At 41.4% G+C, this 22,350-nt stretch overlaps 1 protein-coding gene across 3 annotated transcripts in view; it reads left to right on the top strand.

Annotated features, from left to right (window-relative positions):
• Positions 1 to 20,414, top strand: part of Parn (poly(A)-specific ribonuclease) — a 149,715-nt gene extending 129,301 nt beyond the window's left edge. For all 3 annotated transcript variants that reach the window (XM_074060055.1, XM_074060053.1, XM_074060054.1), the window contains 2 exons: positions 13,548 to 13,741; positions 19,489 to 20,414. In XM_074060055.1, coding sequence (XP_073916156.1) covers positions 13,548 to 13,741; positions 19,489 to 19,541 — 247 coding nt within the window. In that variant the 3' untranslated portion in view covers positions 19,542 to 20,414. The remainder of the gene's footprint in view (positions 1 to 13,547; positions 13,742 to 19,488) is intronic.
• The last annotated feature ends 1,936 nt before the right edge of the window (positions 20,415 to 22,350 follow it).

The raw sequence follows: 22,350 nt of genomic DNA, 5'->3' as shown, positions 1-22,350 counted from the left end.
AGAGCAACAAACATTTACATAGCCTTTATATTGTCATAAGTAATCTAGAGAAAATTTAAACTGTACAGGAGTGAGTGTTGTCAGTTATATGAAATGCTACAGCACTTTTTTTGTGTTAGTTTTTTTTCAAGATAGGATCTTGCAAACTATTTGCCTGGGGTGGCTATGAACCGCAGTTCTCCTGATCTCTGCCTCCTGAGTAGCTAGGATTACAGGCATGAGCCACCAGTGCCCTGCTTGGAATTTTTCTGAGCAAGAAATTTGTCTTTTCTCCTGTTTTTTTTTTTTTTCATTTGATAATTCAACTGTAACATTATATGGGCACAGGATTTTTTGGTTTGGTTTGGGTTTTTGTTGTTTGATTTTTGGTTTTTTGAGGAAGGCTCTCAATATGTAGCCCAGACTGACCTTAAACTCACTCTGTAGCCCAGGCTGGCCTCAAATTCATGATCCTCCTACCTCAGCCTTCTGCATGCTGTTTATAAGCTTTTTACAGAGAAATAAAACACTTTAATTCTCAGCCATTTTGAATGTTTTAAGTTGCACTGTACTAAGTATATTATGCTTTTGCTTCCCCCCTTCATTTCTCTGGTTTTAACCTACAATAAGATAATCTGTAATGTTTTGACAGTTCTTAAAGGTCACAGAAAAACGAATTTTTCTTATGATTGTTATGCTGCTTTGCACTTTTTTAGCTTGTGTAAACATTTTTATTGTCCTGTACTATGTGCACAGTAAGACTGGCCATAGTTTTTAACGTTTTCCTCATCTCCCTACTGACACAAATCTCTTCTCACTCAGAGCTGCTTTTTTCTGTCTGAATATTGGTCTCTAGGTTGTTGTTACTCACATGAGAGACTTCTTCAAGTATCTGATCATTGTTGGCCATTCATGCTTAGGAGTAAACTGCAAGTGAACGAGAAGCCGTAGGTTTTCCTGTGTAGAGCAGTGATGTGAGAAGCTGACTTAGATATCTTTGCTCTTAGGATTGTGCAGTTTCTATAGAAAAAAGTCCTGCTTAAACTATGGTCAGAAAAAAAATTTGTCCTATTTTTCTAGCAGCTTCATGAATTTCAGTTTTAGCTTTAGATATGATCAATTTCAAGTTAATTTTTATGTATGGTGTGAGGCAAGGATACAAGTTTATTATTTGTATATAGACATCCAGTTCTAGCACCATGTTTGAAAAGTCTATCCTTTCCCTATTGAATTACCTTGACTTCCAAATATCAAAAATATTTGGCCCCTATATATGTGGTTCTACTTCTGGACTCTTGCATTTCTTTGATCTGTATATTTGACCTTTTATCAGTACCATTCTGCCTTGATTACTGTAGCTTTATAGTGAGTTTTGAAATCTGTTACTATATCCTTCAGCTTTGTTCTTCTTTTTGAAAAAGTTTACTCTAGGTCCTTTACTGGCACGCAAATTTCAGAGTCAGTTTGTCAGTTTGCACAAAAAGCCTGCTAGCTCTTTGATTAGAGTTGTGTTGAATTTCTAGATCATCTGGTGTAGAATTCGCATCTTAACTGTACTGTGTACCTTATTGTGAGGATTTGGTTGATTTCTCTCAGCAGTGTGAAGTTTCAGCACACATTTTGCATGTGCCTTATAGAGCTGTCCTTAGTATTTTGCCTATTGATGCTGTTGTAACTTGCATGTTTTTAAAGTTCAATTTCTAGTCATTCACTGCTCATATAAAAAATATAACTGATTTTTGTATTTTGATCATGTATTCTTGAACCTTAGTAACTTCACTTGTTATTTGGGTTTTATTTGTTTGTTTAGGCAATTTTATCTGTAAATAAAGACAATTCTATTTTCCCCTGCTGTGGGATTGTTTGCAAATTTTTGTTGTTGTTGTTGTTGTTTGAGGATTTTTGAGTCTGTGTTCATAAGGAATATTGGCCTATAACTTTCTTTCTTTTTTTTTGGTGGCACTGGAGTTTAAACTCAGGGCCTCACACTTACCAGGTAGGTGCTCTTACCACTCGAGCCACTCTGCCAGCCCATAACATTCTTTTTTTGAGCATCTTTGCCTAGTTTTGGAATGAATGTAATACTGGCTTCATAGAATGAGTTTGGTGATACTCCTCTCCCTTGTATTTTTTGAAATAGTTTGAGGAGCATTGGTGTTAGTGCTTCTTTCAAGGTATAGTAGAATTCAGCAGTGAATCCATCTGGGTCTGGGCTTTTCTTTTTTGGGAGGTTCTTCATAACTGTCTCAGTCTTGTTACTCATTATAGATATGTTTAAGTTGTTTATGTCCTCTTGGTTCAATTTTGGTAGGTCATATGTGTCAAGAAATTTATCTTTTTAATCCTGATTTTCCAGTTTGCTGGAGTATAGGCTTTCAAAATATTCCTGTATGATCTTCTGGGTTTCATTGATGTCTCATGATATCCCTCTTTTCGTCTCTGATTTTATTAATTTGGGTCTTCTCCTTTCTTCTTTTGGTTAGTTTGCTTGAAGATTTGTTGTTGACCTTGTTATCTTTTCAAAGAACCAACATTTTGTTTCACTGATTCATTGTATCATTCTTTTGGTCTCCACTCCACTAATTTCTGCCCTAATTTTTATAATTTCTTTCCATTTTCTACTTCAGGGATTGGCTTGTTCTTATTTTTCTAAGAGTTTGAAAAACTTTTAGAATCATCAGATTATTTGAGATCTCTGATTTTCTGACGTACACACTTGTGGCTATAAACTTCTCTCTTAAGACTGTCTTCGCTGTGTCCCACAGGTTTTGGTAAGCTGTGTTCTCATTTTTATTTGAATCTAGGAATTTCTTAATTTCTTCAATGACCCATTGATCATTCAAATGTGGTGTTCACTCTCCATGAGTTTGGATGGTTTTATGGTTTTCTTGCCCTTGGTTTCTAATTTTATTCCATTATGGTCTGTTAGGATCAGGGGATAATTTAGATTTTTTTGTATTTGTTGAGATTTGCTTTATGACCTAGGATGTGATGTATCTTGGTGAAAGTTCCATGGGCTGCTGAGAAAATGTGTTATCTGCTGCTGAAGGATGGAATGCTAGGTAAATGCTTGTCAAGTCCATTTTGTCCATGGTATTGTGTAGTTCTAGCATATCTTTCCTAATTTTTCTGGATGTCTGTTTACTGGTAAGAGTGGAGCGTTGTGATCTCTCACCAGTACTGCATCTGGACTTACCTGCTCCTTTATGCTCAGAAGTATTTGTTTAGGAACTTGGGTACAGTAATGCCATGCCAAGTTCTCAGAGGAAAAAAAAAAAGTATGCTATCTCGTGTTCACTGCTACTCATCCCTAGACTGACCACATACTCAGACAACACATTCATGTCTTCTCTCTGTTTCTCTCATGCACGCACAAATGCATGCTCCCATTCTATAAGACATGGCCTTTAGTACTGTGTAGCTGTCATATAGACATGTCTTACTTAATGTTAACTTTACTTTTCAAACTCAAATTCTCTCTTAGAAATAACCATAGTTTATTGGTGATCTCTGCGGAATTGGCTTCTGTCTGTCCAATACCCCCACCTTCCACTGAGATCATGCCCCAAAACACAGAAACAGTCATGTTCATGGAATTTGCATTCCAAAAAATCTTGAGTGTTTGTGAATACAATAAGAAAATGCTTTCTTATTCTAACTCCCACCTACCCACATTTTTCCGTTCATTCTGCTGTGTGAGGTAGTTTGCACAGTGGGAAATTCCTTTCTTCCCTTAGGGAATATATTTTTATTCAGCCTAGCTGAAAAGTTAGCTGCCTTTACAATGGGACATAAGCCATCCTAATATTACGCATAACCATGGACAGATTAAGCAATTTGGTGTTTGTCATTTGCCTTGTTGCTTTTTTGGGACAGCATGTACTTGCTTATTTCATCCATAAGCAAACTGAACTGGGCCTGACAGGACTGACTGTCTTGTGAGTGTAAGATCCTGTTTTCATGGAGCTTACATTCCCATGATGGGTGGGCGTTGAGGAGGGTGAATGAATGAATCTGAATATAAAGAAGAAGCGCAGGTAGAGGCTTAGGCTCTTGTGGGGGTCCCTGTTCAGTTGAGACCTGCGCAGCCCTGGCAGGATGCGAGCAGGGAGGTTATAAAGCGGCCCCAGAGGTACTCTTGGCTGGGAGGTCAGACATCTCAGATCCACCCACTAGCTTTGAAACCTGGGAGAAGCCATTTTCTCTGAGGAAGAGGTTCCTTGTCTGCAGAAGCAATGTAAATACTTGCTCACCAAAAATGGTCACATGCAAATATGAAAGGAGAGAATTTTGTAAACTGAGCAGCCCCTCAAAAATCAAAGGGTTCTGCTGTTTGATACAGCAGCGTGTGCCTCCTTGATGGCTGAGGGACTCTTTGCCTTCCTGTAAGACTCACTATAGAGCTACAGTAACAAAGACAATGTCTAAAGAAAGACAAACTGGCAATGAGATGGCACAGAAGGCCAGAAATGCAGCCACTTACCTGTGATCAACCAATTTCCAGTGGTGTTTCCATGTAGGCATTCCTTTCTGGCATTTCTAGGGATATTTGTATGTTATTCGACATTGTGAGAAAAATCAGTTGAGAAATCAGGAGAAGAAAAACTCTCCAAGAATTAAAGTTTTAGCTGTCAACATGTTCATTGGAGTTCATTGGCAATGAATCAAGATCAAGAATACTAGTGAGTACAGAGTCAAAGATGAATGCCTCCAGAACTAGATGAGAACACAGAGGACACAATCAAAGCAGGCAGTCCTGCTTGTAGCTGTCACTGGGTCATGAGTGTGTTTAGTGCCTGTCTGCTGCTTCAGTAAGTCATTCCTACCAGTGAAAATATATCAAATTTATATAGGAACACTATAAAAATTCTGTGAATCTTGGAAGTAATAAATTGTGGAAGCAGTCCTTAAATTGACAGTCTTGAAACATGATTCTGTGTGGCGCTGCTAGCCTTGCTAGTAGATGCAGATATTACAGTGTCAAGCCCAATAACGTTCATTGGTGTTCAAGTACTTTATGTAGGCTACAACTCTTTGTATACAAATTCTCTCACAGAAGAATGCAAAGAGAAAATGTGTGAATATCATTGCAGAATATTTCACCATGAAACCAACTGACACAAAATCTGAATTAAGAAAAGCAGTATCAATTTTAACAGCAAAGTCAAAATTAAAGCAAAAGGATTAAAGGTTTTTATCACTAAAAAAAAAAGGAAAAGCAAGCGGCTGAGCACAGTGTCACACATCTATAATCCCACCTACTTGGGAGGCGGAGATCAGGAGGATCACAGTTGTAGGCCAGCCCAGGCAAAAACTTCACAACACCCATCTCAGCCAATGAAGTTGTGTGTGATAGTGCATGCCTGTCACCTGAACTGTGAGGGAAGCATAAATAGGAGGATCGCAGTCCAGGGCAGCCTGGGCATAAACTTAAGACCCTATTTGAAAAATAACTAAAGCAAAAAGAGCTGGGGGTGTGGCCCAACATAGCACACCTGCTTAGCAAGCGTGAGGCCCTCAGTTCAAATTGCAGAAAAAGAAAAGAAAAGAAGATAAGTGTACATGAAGGAATATGTAGTCTCACACCCAGCTTCAGTTTGCTTCAGACACACTGAACATTGGACCAACATCAGCACAACACAGAGAAACACTTCTATATTTGGTATATTTGTCACAAAACAAATATTAAGAGTTATTGCTTGTGTGTTTTAAAATACTTCAGAATAGCTTTTAAATATTTGGAGCATTTGTGCTGGCTTTCAGTATTTTAAAATTTTAATTTATTTGGCGTCCATTCAGTGCTGATATTTTCTTTTAATGTTTTCCCATTGCTAAATGTCTGTATCAAATAGACTATTTTACATGTTACTGAAATAGATATATAATTTTGTTTCGTAGTGTTCATAACCACAGTTCCTAATATAAACTATACACTTTCGTATCTTACTTTAAAGAATTGATCCCTTGAACATTTAATATAATCTTATCACAGAAAAGTGATCCATTGTTTGTGGTTATGATTGCTTATTTAAAAATATATAATGAATTGCTATGAAAAACAGTAATTTATGATTTGGGAATTCTGTTTTCTCACTTCTGAATCTTGAAGTTAATAATGGTCAAGAATTTGGAAAAATTAACACTTTCTAAGAAAATGCTGCTAATAAAGTAGGCAGAAAATATTTGAGATAGTGCTGAAATAATTGAATAAGGAAGATGCAAAAAAAAAAGAAATTCTGTGTTTCTCTTACGCTATGTACAAAATGAACTTGACATGACTTGAAGACCTCAAGCTAAGAATTAAAACTGTCTTAACGTCTCTTAACACTGCTAGAAGATGAAAGAACGTTTTAGTGCCTTAGATTAGGCAAAGATTTCACCATAAAAAATTTTGGTAAATTGGATTTACCAATATCACAGTTAAATATGTTCTCCAAAAGATTCTACAGGGGTCTTCCTTACCTGTGGGTTCTGCATCTGTGAATTCAGTCAGTCTCTGATAAAAATATTAGAAAAATGTTGTGACTATGCTGAATGTATATAGACCTTTTCTTTTGTCATGGTTCCTAAACAGACTTTGTAAGTAATGTAGGGATGTGGTGGTTATGCAGAAACATAGAGGGTACTGGAGCATCCGAAGATTTTGGTATCTTGGGGCCCTTGGAGCCCATCCCATGTGGATTATGAAGACGACTATATTAAGAAACTATAAAGAGAAGCCACAGTCCAACAAAATGTAGAATGCGCGTGTAATAAAGTGGTTGTGTTCAGAAAATATGCAGAACTCTTAACCACAGTAATAAGAAAACCCAGCTTTTAAAAAGGGTGTAGATGAGAACAGAAGATTTCAATGGGTACGTCAAAGAATATAAATTTTAGCTGGGAGCCAGCGGCTCACACTTGTAATCCTAGCTACTCAGGAGGCAGAGATCAGGAGGATCGCTGTTCAAAGCCAGCCTGTACAAATAGTTCATGAGACCCTATCTTGAAAAAATCCATCACCATAAAGGACTGGTGGAGTGGCTCAAGGTGTGGGCCCTGAGTTCAAACCTTAGTACTGCAAAAAAATAAATAAGTAAGACATAAGAACAGTCAATAAATAGTTTGGCAGTTTCCCAAAAAGTGAAACACTCATTGTGAGTGTATGTTTACATATCATGTACTTTCTAGGTATTTGTCCTAGAAAGAGAACTTATATTCACAAAAAAGCGTCTACACAAATATTCATAGCAGCATTATTTATAATAAGAAATTGAGAGCAGCCCAAATGTCCATCAACTGGCAAATGAATAAACAAATTGTGAGATAGTCATACTACAAAATACTGCTTCTCGGCAATAAAAGGAATGAGATACCAGTACTTTCAACAGTGTGGCTTGCTTTCAAAATATTAAGCTGAGCAAGAAGAGTCAAACACAAAAGACTAAGTGTTGTGTGATTCCATTCACACAAACTTCCAGAAAAAGCAAGACTCCGAGGATTACAACAGGCTGGTGGTTGCCAGGATGTGGACTTAGCACGGAGTGGCACAGGCAGTCTTTTAGGGAAATCCTGATTGTCGTAGCCATTACTTACATGGTAATGTACACTTTCCAAAGGTAATTGAACTGGTTGCTTCAAATAATGGATTTCATTGCATGTGACTAATACCCAAATTTCATGTGGCAGCTACATATTTTTGATGTTTTATGGAAAAAAAATTTGTAGGCGCTTGTAAATATGATCTATTTATAATCAAACATTTTTTCTTACTAAAACAAAGTAGTTAGTGGAGATGGTCACCCTTACAAAATTTGATAGGTAGTTGACGGAAATTTAACTTTTAGCAAAAATACAAATCAAGTTAACATTTAATTTTGATATATGAATTGTATCAGTTATATTTTATTTTTTAATTATATGGATTTGAATACATACTTCATTATAAACTAGCTTACTTTGTACATTATAATTGTGCATGCAAAATTTTTTGCTGTCTCTCATTTTAACTTCTGGCATTTAAAATCAATCTGTAAAAGAATACCTTATCTATATCTTCAAACACACACACACCCTGGTACCTTCAAAATGTATAAACAATGAAGAATCACTTTTGGATAGGCAGTATTACATATATCTGGTTTTCAGTGTACAACAAAACTGTTTTTGATCTAAAATTACTTAGTTCTGTGGGATACAGTCACAGCTTTTATTTTTAGTAGAGGATAGTGAAACATGCATTGAGCAAATTTTGTTAGCATCTTAAATATATTAATCTATGGAGAAAAACATGAAATGTACTAATGACACATACCTGAGGACTTTCCCAGGCAGGATGCCCAATAACAACAGCCTTTCCTAGGAAGCAAAGGATTTTTATTTGAGAGCAGAAGCTTAGGTTAGGAACTAAGCAATACATTGTAAATTAATTTTTTTAATGTTTACATAAATACTATGTAAGCTTTAAAGAGACACAACTAGTTTAGACCCTGCTGCATAGTAGACACTGAGGTGTTTGTGGAGAGGAATGTTGCAGAAGCATGGGCCTCGTTAGCCAAAAAATACCACAGTAACCTGTGGTCAGAATAAAAACATTGTACTCTACCAATGGCCTGCAAAATCATCATTTGTAATTAATGCTAAAATTGAAGCACTCAATACCTACGTCTGTAAAATATCCACCTAATTCATGTGTGTGTGTGTGTGTGTGTGTGTGTGTGTGTGAGAGAGAGAGAGAGAGAGAGAGAGAGAGAGAGAGAGAGAAAGAGAGAGAGATATGACCCAGGGCCTCGTGCAGGCTAGGCACAGACTCTTACCACTGAACCATATCCCCAGCCTTTCCTGTAATGTGAAGTGTTAACTTTGTCAAAAGCACACTCTTACAGAACATTAACATCATGCCAGAAAGTTCCCTCATGTTCCACCAGTCCAAACCTGCCTACCCTCCCACCTCCATCATTCTTTTGAAATTATTTCTCCATGGGTTAGTTTAGCCTCTTCTGGAATTTCATATAAATGGGATTATGAAATACCCACTCTTTTCTGGGATTTTCTGTGAAGCTTCGTTCACTTAGCAGCATGCTTCTGCCATTTGGTGTGGTGTTCTTTATTTTTTATTGCTGAATTATATTTCATAGTATAAACATACTCAGTTTGTCTGCTGTCCCGCTGATGGACACCTGTGCTGTTCTCAGTCTGTTCATTTATAAAAGGAAGACTAACTCAAATGTCTTGATAGCTGAGCAGAGCATCGTGGGAGCACGGGAGGGAAGGAGTGTTAAGCGGGTTGGTGAATGTTCTTGGAAGACCTTGGTGTTTGAGCAGAAAGGAGCAGAGAGCAGGGGCTTTGCATGAGCAGTGACACTGAGACAGGAAGGATAGAGCAGGAGGTAGCATCTAGTGGAGCTCAGTAGGTCGGCCTGTGTAGGTGTGAGGGGAAGAGAAGATTAGAAAGGCAGATTAGACCTCAGATGGTAGAGGATCCTGGATGTTGTGCCAAGCAGGTTAAATTTAGGTTTATAGTGGAGAGCCATGCAAGCTTTTAAGCTGGAAATGTCTTGATCAAATCTCTGCTTTGAAAGAACTTTGGCAAAGTTGGAGGGAATGAATTTGAAGTGAAATGGAGACTGGAAAAAGGAGAAAAGGGGGAGACTGGCAGATTGGGACCCTTTTGTAGGAGTCCAAGGGTAAGATGTGCTGGCCCACAGTGGTGGCAGGTGATAAGAGAGCTGGGTCAGTGGCAGGCAGGTTAGCACCTTGGGGTGTCTGCAAGGTTAGCACCTTGAGGTGCCTACCGTGTTGGTGAAATGTTGTTAAATATATTTCAGTGGAGGAACAAGGGCTGTGGCATTGAAGAATGGAACAGATTAGACACCATCCCCAAGCCTGTGAGCCTGGGCAGCTGGAGAGAGGAAGTTTTATCAAATGAGAGTTTGTTAATGGGTCAAGATGCTCTGCCTTGTTTTAAATAGGCCAATAGTGCATTTATTAGTCACATGTACATACACACACATCAATGTCCTTCCTTCCTTTCTCTCTTTCTCCCTGTCCCTCCCTCCGTCCCTCATTCCTTCCATATATATTGATGTAGATATGTGAATTCCTATTTTTTTTTCGATGGTTTAAAATTTATTACTGCCCTTCAGTTATCTTTGTGCTCTAGTGGTCCCAGATCTGGTCAGCAGCAGCCATTCAAGATATTTCCTTTGTGTCCTGGGACATGCCCCATCATTTCTTGAGCAGTTTCTCTCTGGTGTTTATGAGCTAGTTCAGGCTCATTTTATAGCTCCTCTGCCCAGTCCCTGGAATCAGCTACTTTCTAGTTCCATTTAGCGGAGAATGTGCCAGAAATTAGGATCTGGATACTAGCGGTGCCCATTGCTACAGGGGTGTCCTTCTCGGTCCTCTCAGTGAACAGAGCTGGGAAAGATGTGTGTGAGTAGACACTCCTACATGCATGTGTTCCCGGTCTGTGTATACATATATGAATACATATGCATGCACACTTAACTGTAGAAATCAGAAGCCCAAACTCACAGCTCCAGTTCTAGAGCCCTCAGGCTCTTCCTTCCCTTCCCTCCCCTCATTCCAGTGTTTGTATGTCAGTCTTCCATCATCAGCACACTTGCTGATATGTTTAGTCCTATCACGTATCTTCTTCATAATTGCTTTAGTCATTGACAACAAAACAAACCTACTAAAAGCTTTCAGGACTTTTTTTTGCAGTTTTCTGCCACACCTACCTAGGACTGGAAATACTAAGTTCATAACTTGTTCTTTTATACTTTGCCTTTTACGTCTTTTTTTTTTTTTCCTGAAAATTACTCCATGGTCTTTTCCCATTCTTTGACATCTTTATTCTCTTTTGTAACTGCTTTGTACTTCACTGGTTGTATGAACTATCATGTATTTACCCAGTTTCCTATTCTTAAGACAGTCATTTTGCAGTTATAAATTATGCTATAGTGAATAATTTATACATAGATATTTTTGCATCGTTGGAGGTTATCTTCTAAATTCCTAGCAGTAGAATTTCTGGCTCAAAGCACATGAGCACGTGGTTTTGTTAGGTGTTGCCACTGTCTCTTCAGTTAGAGTATTGCGTTCTTACCAGGCTTTGTCAGATGCTGTTCTCCCAGGTTCCCTAACAAGCTGATCAGCGAGACTTTGGACAGCTTCACGAGTGCTAGTGGGTGAGAGACCGTATTTCAGTGTCTCGTTTGCTTCATGGAGGTGAGCACCTTCTCACATGCTTAAGGACTGTGTGTACAGTGAGTTGTTTATTCATAGATTTCTCATTTTTCTATAGGATTTTTAAGTCTCTTCAGTTTTGAGTTATTTTTGTTAATAATATTAACCCTTTCAACAAGAAGGCCTTTTGTTTTTATTTTGTTTTGTTTTCTTGTGTGCTGGGAAAGGAACCCAGTCAAGCACTCCACCACTGAGCTGTCCCCTGCCTGACACCAAGCTTTTATTTGTGACATTATTGTCAATATTTTCTCATGATTTGTCATTTGTCTTTTTTATTTTGCTCATATTATTACCATGCACAATGTTTTTATATTTATGCATTCAAGTTTATAAGTCTTTTATTGCATCTGTGTGTTAAGCCATAGTAAGAAAATATTTTTCTACAGCTAGGCTGTACTTGTGTAGTTACATTTTTTACATTGGATATCTGATCTATTGGGCACTTACTCTTCTGTATGGTATGAAGAATGGCTCTAATTGTAGTCTTTTCCACTTGTCCCATCAGCATTTTTTAAAAGTTCATCTTTCCCCATAATTTGAGATACCACCTTTATCATGCACTAGATTTCTGTCTGCACTTGGGGCTACTTCTGGACTTTGTATTTCATGAAGTATATTTCAGTGCTGTTGGTTCTGGCTGAATTTTCATGAAACATAATGTAAATGTGTAAAAGTCTACCAGGTTCTGGAATTTGTGCTCTGAAGAAATTTTGAGGCCTCTTCCTCTTTTGCAGTCAAAAAATAGGTCCTTATTATTTAGGTACTTATGCTTTCTGAATTGTGTAAATTTTCTGAAATCAACCAAATTTGTCTGCCCTTTAAAAAAAAAAACCTTTTTTGAAAGTCTCATCAGTCTGTTGTTTGAGACATGCTCTCAAACCCAGGCTGGCTTTGAACTCATGATCCTCCTGAGTTAGTTTCCCGTATGCTGGAATTATAATACATCTTGCCTGGTGATGTATTATCCATTTTTAAGTAGTAGAGTTTATCATGAAGTTTTAACAGTCCTTCCCCCACCCACAGATACTGCCACTGAAATCTTCCCTTTTCTTCATAGCCACTCAGTAAAATAGATGTTGCTAAAAGTTCTGTATAACTGGTGTGGTGACACACAGCTGTAATCTCAGCACTCAGGAGGCTGAGGTAGGAGAATCATGAATTAAAGTCTACCCTGGGCTACATAGTAAGACTCTGTCCCAAAAAACAAAACAAACAAAAGCCTCTGTGTACAGATGTGAAACAGAGCACAAAGGGAGGGCCAGCCAGCACTCACATCTGTCAGATATCTCCTCCACTTCCGATGACTTAGAAGAACCCATAGGGAAGCAGTTTATCCTCTTCACATGGATGAATTGTCAAGTATAGTCATCAAGTGCAGAGAAGATGTAAGTGCAGGAACCACGTGAACTTGAATAATTGGGCAGCCAGAGTTATACATGGAATATTTCAGAGGATTTACTTCCTGGAGGAGACTAACAGGTGCATATCAGGTGTATATTCATGTATATTCATCCTCATTCCTTTTCTCTTTCTCTCTCCCCCCACCCCTGTCTCGCCCTCTCTCTCCCCCTCCCTCCTTCCCTCTCTTTCCCCTTCCCTCTCTCCCTCCCTCCCCCACCTCACTCCCACTGTCTTTGCTTAAAAGGCTTCCCTTAAATGGAATGCCTTGATTTTTTTAAATGCTTTTCATAATAAATAACCTATTTACAAGACCCATCTAGAGGAGACAGGACTCACCGGCCATGTGGACTGTTTTTTATCAAGTTATATTTCAGGGAACATATTTTCTTAAGGAAAAACCAGGACGCATAATCTGATTTAATTCAACATGTCAAATCCTATAAAGCTTTAAAAACAAAACCAGGTTTCATTATAAATTTAACACGTCACCTTTTTGGAAAAGAAGAGGATTGCACGAAGGTGGGATGTGCTCTGTAACTACTCTGTCTTTGCGTTCTGTGAACAAGCAGATTGAAGGATTCTTGGGTTCTGTGTCCACAAGCAGTCCAGAAATAATACTGCCCCTTCTGACTCATGCACTCAGCACTATGGTTTTGTTGGAGTAGCCCTACTCTTCTGTTAACAGACTTTATCAAAATAGAGACTTAGGATTTCCTATAAAAGTTTGTTCTTACCACTAGGAACAGCTTGGACTTGCATACAGCTGTTCACAACACAGTGTGGAGCTTGCTTCTGAATAAGCTTGTCATGGTAAGCTTTCGGCTCCTACCTGATCGTTAGTTAATTGCTAATAAGATTAAGAGTATTAAATATTGTTACAGGCTGTTCTTCCTGCTCTTCTTAACACCTTTCATGTGGCTCCACTTTGTGCATTTCAGCTTTTCAGCCACCAGCACAGCAGGAAAGAGAAATTTGAGTACTGGTCCAGGACAAGCTGGCTTGGAGGACGGAGTATCAGGGGAGATTTCTGACTCTGAGCTGGAACAGACAGATTCCTGTGCAGAATCCCTCTCAGAGGGAAGGAAAAAGGCCAAGAAATTGAAAAGAATGAAGAAAGAGCTTTCTCTGGCAGGTTAGTATTGGACTTGCTAAAATCGTGGGGTTGGGTACTGCTTCAGTGCTCTAGAAACTCATATTTTTGGGGAGAAATGATAGCAGTGATTTCCTTGAGGACAGAGCCCATGTGGTCACCCACATGAGAGATGTTTTTAGGAACCCTGGAAAGGCCTGGCTCTGGTACAGAGGCTGGTGAGGCTTCCTCACCGAAGATAATTAGTCCATTCTGATGGTCTCTCTCCTGCATGGTTTAGAGATTTTGCTGGTGTGTTTAAAGTAGCTTTGGCATTTAAAATGCGCCTTTAGATCTGCACGGAAGCCTGCTCCTGCACGTCATTTTCAGCAGCAGAGTTCACACATCCCCAGCAGCTCCCCTGGCAACCTGGATTTCTCTCAGGAGCAGAATTATATAAGAAGTCAATGAAAAATTAACATGTGTTGAGAGCCTGCTACATGCCAGAGTGTATGTAGTAGGAGTTTTTCTCCCTTTATTTCACTAGATTTTCACAGCATCCCTGAGGTGAGGACCCATCATCCCTGTTTTAGAGATGTGAGTGTCTGGCTCCGTGTGGCCACTTAGAAGCAGAGCCCAGGCCTGCCTGAGCCCAGCCCCGTGTCATCTCTACCCCAGCCTAGTGCAGCCTGGGGGCACAGACCAGAGATGGTCCACAGCATTACCTCTGAAAGGCCACTCCCTACGCTGAGGGATGGTGGCCATGACTTGGTCAATCAGCAGACACAATGACAGTGGCTATCGTCATTGCTTACTGAGTGTTTGTTATGCTTTCATTTCAATCCGTGAAGCAGTCATCATTGTCCATTCTATGATTAAGAAGACAGAGGCCCAAAGGGCTAATGACTTGCCCAGGACCCAGAGCCCTTAAGTCCTGTCACACTCACCATCATGTGTTATGCACTTAGGATGAGAGCAGCACTGGCATAAATGCAGTTATCATTCTTTCTCTTTTGTCCCACATGGTGACAGTTGCCCTGGCTAAGAAGAGCTCTCAGTCAACCAAAGGAAGGCAGCAGTCAGGCAGTGGGACTAGGTTTGAACTGGAGCTAAGAACCTTTTAGTTATTTTCTTTTTGCATCTGTAGCGATCTGGCTGCAGGGAGTTTTCTGAATCTCATTGATACTAATGAAATCACAGAAGCAGCAAAAATGTTGCATACGCTTTTTATAAATTGTGCTGAAGCTTAATTTAACAGAAAACTTAAACTCTTGTTTGAAGCCTTGATTTTTGTGCATTTAGCTGTTCCTGTGAATCTGGGTGTTTGCTTCCCATCCTTTTCATAAATTAGATTTTGGAGAGGTTTCTAAACTGTTGACTTGGTAGTCTTCAAAATGTAGTGCCACCATCATCTGTATAAACTCAAAACTGCTAAATATTGACTGTTAGCATGACTTAGCAATTACTCTGAACTTGTATCCCTGTCCTTCATCACTCAGTCTCATGAATTGCTCATTTATCCCTTCTGTCACATTATATTGGGTTGTTTTTTTGTTTTTTGTTTTGTTTTTGTTTGGGGGTTGTGTTTTGGTTTTTTGGTGGACCTGACATTTGAACTTGGGGTCTCATGCTTGCTTGTCAGACACTCCACCACTGGAGTCACACCACAGCCCCAGTTTATCCCTTCTCAGGGACAAGTTTTTTGGTTTTTCTCCTGTAATACCATAATTTTAAAAATACTAAAATTAAAGCACCTAATTATAGACTGTATTGAGAGATTAGTTTCTTTTATAGTTCATCATTTAAGTGAAACTTTCTTTAAGTTATTTAGGGTTTTGAACTTCTGATACTGTAATAAAATCACTTTTCCCCCATTGACAGTAAAGCTGTCACTGCCAAAAGATTTGAGCTAAAAAAAAAAAATGTAAATTTTGTACTTCTCTGTCAGTACTGCTGAGAGAGGGGGAAAGAGAGAGAGAGAGAGAGATTGACACGTTTTAATTGAATCAGAGAACCTGGGAGAATTGGGCTTTTTTCTGGAGTGCCATTCACCTTGCGAGGTCTTCTGACCATGCAGGTCAGAACTTAAAGGGTCCTTTTCACCTGCTTTGTTTTAAGCATTTAATCCTGTTAGTATCTGCAGGCTATAGGTCAGGAAACCATGCACTGAGCCTGTTGAATCAGCCAGTATGCTTGTTCAATTCCTTGAGGAAGGCCCTCTAATGAGTGAAAGCACAAAGCTCCAACCTGAAAAGGGTCTGTGTTGATTACTCAGGGTGTTTGGCCATGCCAGGAGCCAGTGGGCTTGGTTCTGCCTGGTATTAAAGTGTTAGGGACAGTGTGGCCCAGTCCGTGTCCCACTGAAAGTGAGTCTAGTGCTCAGCATCTTGACAGGTATTCAGATACTGAGCTTTTTAATATCTAAGACATACTAGGAATTAAATGCTAGGCCCCTTTGCACATAATAAAAGTACCTAAATAGGAGAAGACATAACCATATTTATATTATGTTTATATCATGTATTGATGTGCTAGGAGCCGCCTTTTTCTCTCTTTTTTTTTTTTTGCACTGCTGGGGATTGAACCCAAGGCCTCATGTATGCCAGGCAAGCACTCTACCGCTGAGCTCTATTCCCAGCCCTTGTGTAGCCCTCATAAACATGCAGAGAGGCAGAGATGTCATTATTTCCCAATTACAGAGAGGAACGTGAGGCTTATAATGTACATTTTACAAAGTCAGAGGAGAGAGCTGGTGGGTGTGGGGCTGTCTGACTCCAGAACTCCTTCACTGCTCCACTCTTCAGTGGGTGAGTATTTCTAAAACTGTTCTAGATCAGAAACAAACCAACCTGGGGTTTTAATTCACTCGATAAAAATCCAAGCTATTGCTCCCTCCAGGGCTTCTGTTACATACTTACCATGTGCTCAGCAAGTATTTTTCTCTTAAGTGTGGTTGCTTCTCTCTTGTTTTCACAAAGCAAATGTATGGTGCAAGTCTCCTCCTTTTATATGAATTATGATTCTTGGTGACTAGTAGTACTAGCTACTTTTCCTCTGAGCAATTTAAGGTACATTCTTGGCTGGTACATAAGAAAACTATTGCATGTCATTTGTACTGAGATAAATTGTTTTGCTGGAAATGGTGGTTTTCCCAGGTCAAGCTTACCTGATGGATTTCCATAACACTCATTTTTGCTCAGCATTCGCCAAGAAATATTGGACAGCCCACAGCTAGAGTTTGCAGCAGCACCTGCCTGGGGGGCACCCACAGAGCTGGCCCAAAGGAAGGTGCAGGCACTATTCATGGTTGTTTCTTGTCCTGCAAGTAGAGACACTGTGCACATCTTTCCCCTAGTCCTTTTTCAGTTTTACTGAAATCTTGACTAATCTGCTGAACTTTCAAGCTTCAGCCCTTAGGGCGGTCATCTCCTCAGGCTGTTACAGGTCTCATTAAAGTCACAAACAGGAGCGACAGGTGCAGCTTTCCATGTGCGCCCAGTGACCTCCCAAGGAGCTTCTTAATAGCTATGTTAAAATGTGGCCCTCAGCTTCAGTGTGGCCCAAGAGGGAGGCGCTGGGCTCAGGAACATGCTGAATGCATATCTTGTCCTTGCTCCCCTGGGAAGTCCACCACACTGCCTTTGTGAGCACTGCTGATTGAAAGTGTGTGCCTCCCAACACGCCTTTGTGTTAATAAGTGTTCTTACTCTGCCTGTCATATTCTGCATAGTTGACAGCCTGCCCTTTGTACAATATGTATCCTGTTTTTTCCCATTTCAGACACTTTTGGTCAAATAATCTTAGTTACCAGCATAATATTTCATACTACAATTTTGTTGGATATTTTTCTCCTGAGACAGAGTCTTGCTATGTTGTCTAGGCTGGATTCCAACTTCTGGGCTCAAGCAATCCTCCTATCCCAAGTATCTGGGACTACTGGCATGTGCTAATCCCCTGCTGGATGTACCGGGGTTTGAACTCAGGGTGTCCTGCTTGCTAGGCAGGTGCTCTACCACTTGGGGCACTTCCCCCACCCAGGCTCCTTCCCCCACCCAGGCTCCTTCCCCCACTTTTTTTTTCTTTAATTCTTTTTCAGATAGGTTCTTGTGCTTTTGCCCAGGGCCTCCAATGTGGCTGGGACCACAAGAATGCACCACCATGCCTGGGTTTATTGAGTGAAATGGGGTCTTTTGCTGGCTTTGCTTAGGCTAGTCTCAAACTAAAATCCTCTCTTACCTTGCCTCCAGAGTATCTGGGATTCAGGTGTGAGCCACTGGGCCTGACCAGACTGCATTTTTCTAAATATTATTCCTAATGTCTTTTGCATGATCAGCTTTATTAAGATAATTTGCACCCAATAGAAGTCATCAATTTTAGGTGTACAGTTTGATGGCTTGCACAGCTGTGTGCAGTCATATATCTACCACTGTAATCAAGGTATAGAACAAAGGGTCTGGTTTGGTAGTGAACACCTGTGACTTGGGAGGCAGACACTGGGAGGATTGCAGGTTGAGTCTAGCCTGGGCAAAAGGTTAGCAAGACCCCATCTCAACCAACAAGCCAGGTATAGTGGCTCAAGTCTGTAACCTCAACTACTGGGAAGTATAGGTAGGAAGATTGTGGCCAGAAGCCAGCCCTAGGCAAAAATGTGAGACCCTGTCTGAAAAATAACCAAAGCAAAAAGGGCTAAGGCATAGCTCAAATGGTAGAGCACCTGCCTAGTAAATTCAAGGCCCTACATTCAATCCCCAGCACTACCCCCCACCCCCAAAAAACCCATATGTGTATAACAATTCTCTTTCCAGAAAATTCCCTTATATGGTGGTTAGTCCTTTCTCTGGATCCCTTAATCCTGGCAACTGCTGAATTGCTGTCACTATTATTTTGCCTTTTCCAGAATGTCTTCATACGGCAGCGTGCTGTAGGTGCCCTTCACTTCTTTCATTTAGTGCAGTGCATTTGAGATTTGTACTGTTGCTTGCATCATTAGTTCATACCCATTCCTTTTTATTGCTGAGTAATATTCCATTCTGAGGATGTAATGTTACTTGTTTCTCTACTTCCCAGTTGAAGGGCAGTTAGGCTGTTGCAGTTTGAGGTTGTAATCTGTCTTGGAGCCTTAACAGTCAACAGAGAAGCTGTGCTGGTTTTCCTGCCGCCCTGTTTAATGGCTGTAGCAAGGCACAACAGCCCCTGCGCAGTGAGCCAGGCTGCATACTTTCCACTGCTAGTGCACTCTTCCCTGACTTGGTTCACACTCACAGAGGTCTAGACTGCTGTGGCCCAGCAGTTGGCATTGCCACTCTTACAGAAAGTGGCATGAGTAGAAAAGAAGGGTTTCTGACTTCAAGGAAAGCATTTGCAACTAAAGATCTCTTCCGGTCCAGAGGACCCTGAAATTCAGAAAGAAACTGCAGCTGCTTTTCCATCTTGGATCTGCACATGGGAACTTGGTGCTGAGAAACCGTCCAGACCCTCTGCATCTCCTCAGCCTGTTCTTGCATTTAGCGTGAGGATATTGACAGCACCCTGGTGAGCTCTTAGGGAGATTACATGAATTAAGTACCCAGTGTGATTGCAGGCAGAGAAGGTCTCATGTGTGCAACTGTTGAGCCCATGTTCAGACTCCTGTAAACTGAGAGATGGAGGCAGGCAGCAGAGCAGGGAAGGGAGGCACTCCTCTAATCCCAGCTGGGCACCTCTGTGACTTCCTCTAGTGGGGCCAGCAGCTGGCCCCCTGCCTTTCCCTTTCACTGAGGCTGCCTGCAGCCACAGTGTGTTCTCTCATGCCCTTTTTCCTCTTCCACCAGGAAGCCGAGCGGACAGCCCTGCCAAGCTCTTTGAAGTCCCTGACACGTGGTAACCAAGGCCTGAGTAAAGCCACCACTGGTGCCAGCGCTGAGGAAGAGCAACAAGCACATCTGGAAGCCATGCTGTATTGTATTTAATAAAATGTGGCGTGGGGGGACCAAGACTGTCTCCTGGAAAGACCAGTTTTTATTTTGGTGGCTGTTTCTTTTTCATTTTTAATCAAAACTAACTTGACAAGCACCACAGTCTGGGCTGGCGGGAACACGTGTGTCATTGACCCGTTCGTCACGTACCACTCTGCTCGTGGGAGGCCTTTCCTGTGGCTCAGTGTTTGAGAATCCACCCGACTGGGAGCCGAGCTTCAGGGTGCTCTGGTCGCCTGTTCTGGGCTGAGCTCTTTCCTGCTGAGGAAGGTGCTAGCCCATCCTCTCCTGCTCAGACTATGGGACCATGGCAGGTTGAGGTCACAATCTTATTCTGGGGAAAGAGTGTAGCCGCTGCTTCCCGCCCTAGCTGCCTGAAGGCAGCATCCCGGCTTGTCTTGCCCGTAGGAAGACATCCTCTGGTGTCGACATGGGAGAGCTCAGCAGGTGCCTCGTTACCTTTCCTGAGATACTAGCTCTCGGGGATATTGCAGTATTTCGTCCCTCTGTTCTTACGTGCAGCACTGGGCTCCCTTTGCAGCAGCTCCACCCGCTCCTCTCCTGTTTGTGTGTGTGTGTGCGTGCATCCATGTGCATGTGTGAGTAACATCATGACCAGCTGCACAGATCAGCCCTTCGTGTGAACAGCACCACAGTGACAACCTCAACCTTCAGCAGTCTGCTTCTGGTAGATCATTGTTACATATGCAACATTTTTGTATGTGAAAATAAAAATGAAAAGCCTATTTCCAAAAAATGAAATTAAAAAAATTTTCGTAGAACCCTCTGGTTTTCTTTCTCTTTTTAACAAGTGAATGATGGATTCGCTCATTCTTTTTCTTTCTTTTTTCCCTCTCACCCTGGTACCTGCCACTGTAGGTCAGATCCCCAGTGCTGGAGCTAAGTCTTGGTGGTCACTGGCTGAGGATTTGGTGGGAGGAATTGGGGGCCTTGAAACTCCCATCTGAATTGGTGCTATTATGTGGCCCAGGTGTGTAAGGCACTTTCCCCAACAAGAGCCTCGTATCCCTTCTCTTTTCCTTCCCCTTTCTGCTGCTTTTCTTCTCCTAGAGTTCTGTGGCTTCAGAATTCCAAACCCAGAGCTGGTGGGAAGGGATACGCACATGTGTGCAGCTGCCATTGCTCACAATGCAATGGGAAGGTAAAGTTCACTTTTGATGGAGGCAAACGGGGTTTGAGGGGCTGCTGGGCTCTGTGGGCCCTTCAGACTCATGGGGAGGAGCAGGGAGTAGAGTGCCTGACACTGGAGACTACGGGTCCCCCATGTGTGAGTGTACATGGCCTAGTAAGCAGGCCCTGTGTGGTGGATGTAAACCCTTTTGTCCTGTGCAGCTCTTGCCCTGAGGAGATAGAAGTCTCCATTGTACCCTGAGGCCCACCTAGGAATACACACACACTCCCTGCTCAGAAAGCTTTGCCAAGGCATACATGTCGCACCCCTGCCAGAATGGTCAAGAGGAGCTTGGCCAGAATGCTTTCTGGAAAGGGCACATGCTCTAGAGCCTTCACTGTTTGCATCCAGTTCCTGCTGTGTGTCCCTGTGGATGCATTACCTTCTCAGCTCAGTCTCCTCCTTCATAAAATCAGGATGATAACCCTACTCTCACAGGGTGGTCATGCACACATGACAATTCTAGTGATATCAAAGGTTATATTTTTGATCTGAAACCCTTATTGTATCTACTTGTGTCCCTGGAGCTACCATAGAGGTAGACATTGGAATTTGGGTTACAGTTAAGTACTCAATGCACCCCTCACACATGCCCAGCGTGTTTTCCCAACTGCATCAACTGACTCAAAACATATGAACTGGTTGACCCTTCCCCTCTGCAAACACACGCCAGCGTTTCTCACCACCTGAGCATAAAGCCCACGGTAGTGCTTCTGGACTTGGTCTGAGGTTCAGGGAGCAGCATGGGTGGGGAAGGGCTTGAGGGCTTCTTGCATATTACAGCTAAACCTGCAGGCAGGTGGAATGGGGACCTCTGTGGCTCCCTGCGAACCCTTTTGTCGTTCTCGGATTGGGGAATGGGAGTAAAGACCACACACTGCGGCTATACATGTTTTTATAGTTTTGCGTTTGTCCAGTCTCCACTTCTCCAGTATCTTACTGTGAAAATTTTCAGACACACAGAATATTATTCAGTGAACACTCACTCGTACCACGGGCTGGACAATTACCATTGCTATGTTTGCTTTACTATATATCATTCATCCATCCATCCATCCATCAACTCATCTTAGTTTTTGATGCACTTGTAACTTGCAGACATCAATGCATACTCCTTCCTAAATACTGCATGCTTGTCATTAGCAAGAACTGAGTATTTGTTTATATTTGGGGACATTTGGACATAAAACCTAGAGTGAAATCCAGTAAGTTACCAGTAAGTGCAACTCCAACTATCAAGACACCGCTACTCACCCCAGAATGTTCCCTTGTGCTTCTTCCTACTCTACCCCAGTCCCACTCCTCCACCCCCAGAGGCAACCACAACTCTGAGTTTCCTCCACAGATTAACTGTCTAGAACTACATGAAAACTGAACTAGAAAGTTCATGGTATAAGCTGGGACTAGGGTTGTAGCTCAGTGGTGGAGTGATTACCTACCATGATTGAGGCCCTGGGTTTGAGCCCCACTCCGAAAACCATGTGTGTGTGTGCATGCTCACACGCACACGCACACACGCAAGGTGT

Source organism: Castor canadensis, chromosome 17, assembly GCF_047511655.1.
Source record: "Castor canadensis chromosome 17, mCasCan1.hap1v2, whole genome shotgun sequence".
NCBI lineage: Eukaryota > Metazoa > Chordata > Mammalia > Rodentia > Castoridae > Castor > Castor canadensis.
The sequence above is the reverse complement of the archived record's forward strand: the minus strand, read 5'-3'. Positions and strand labels throughout refer to the sequence as shown.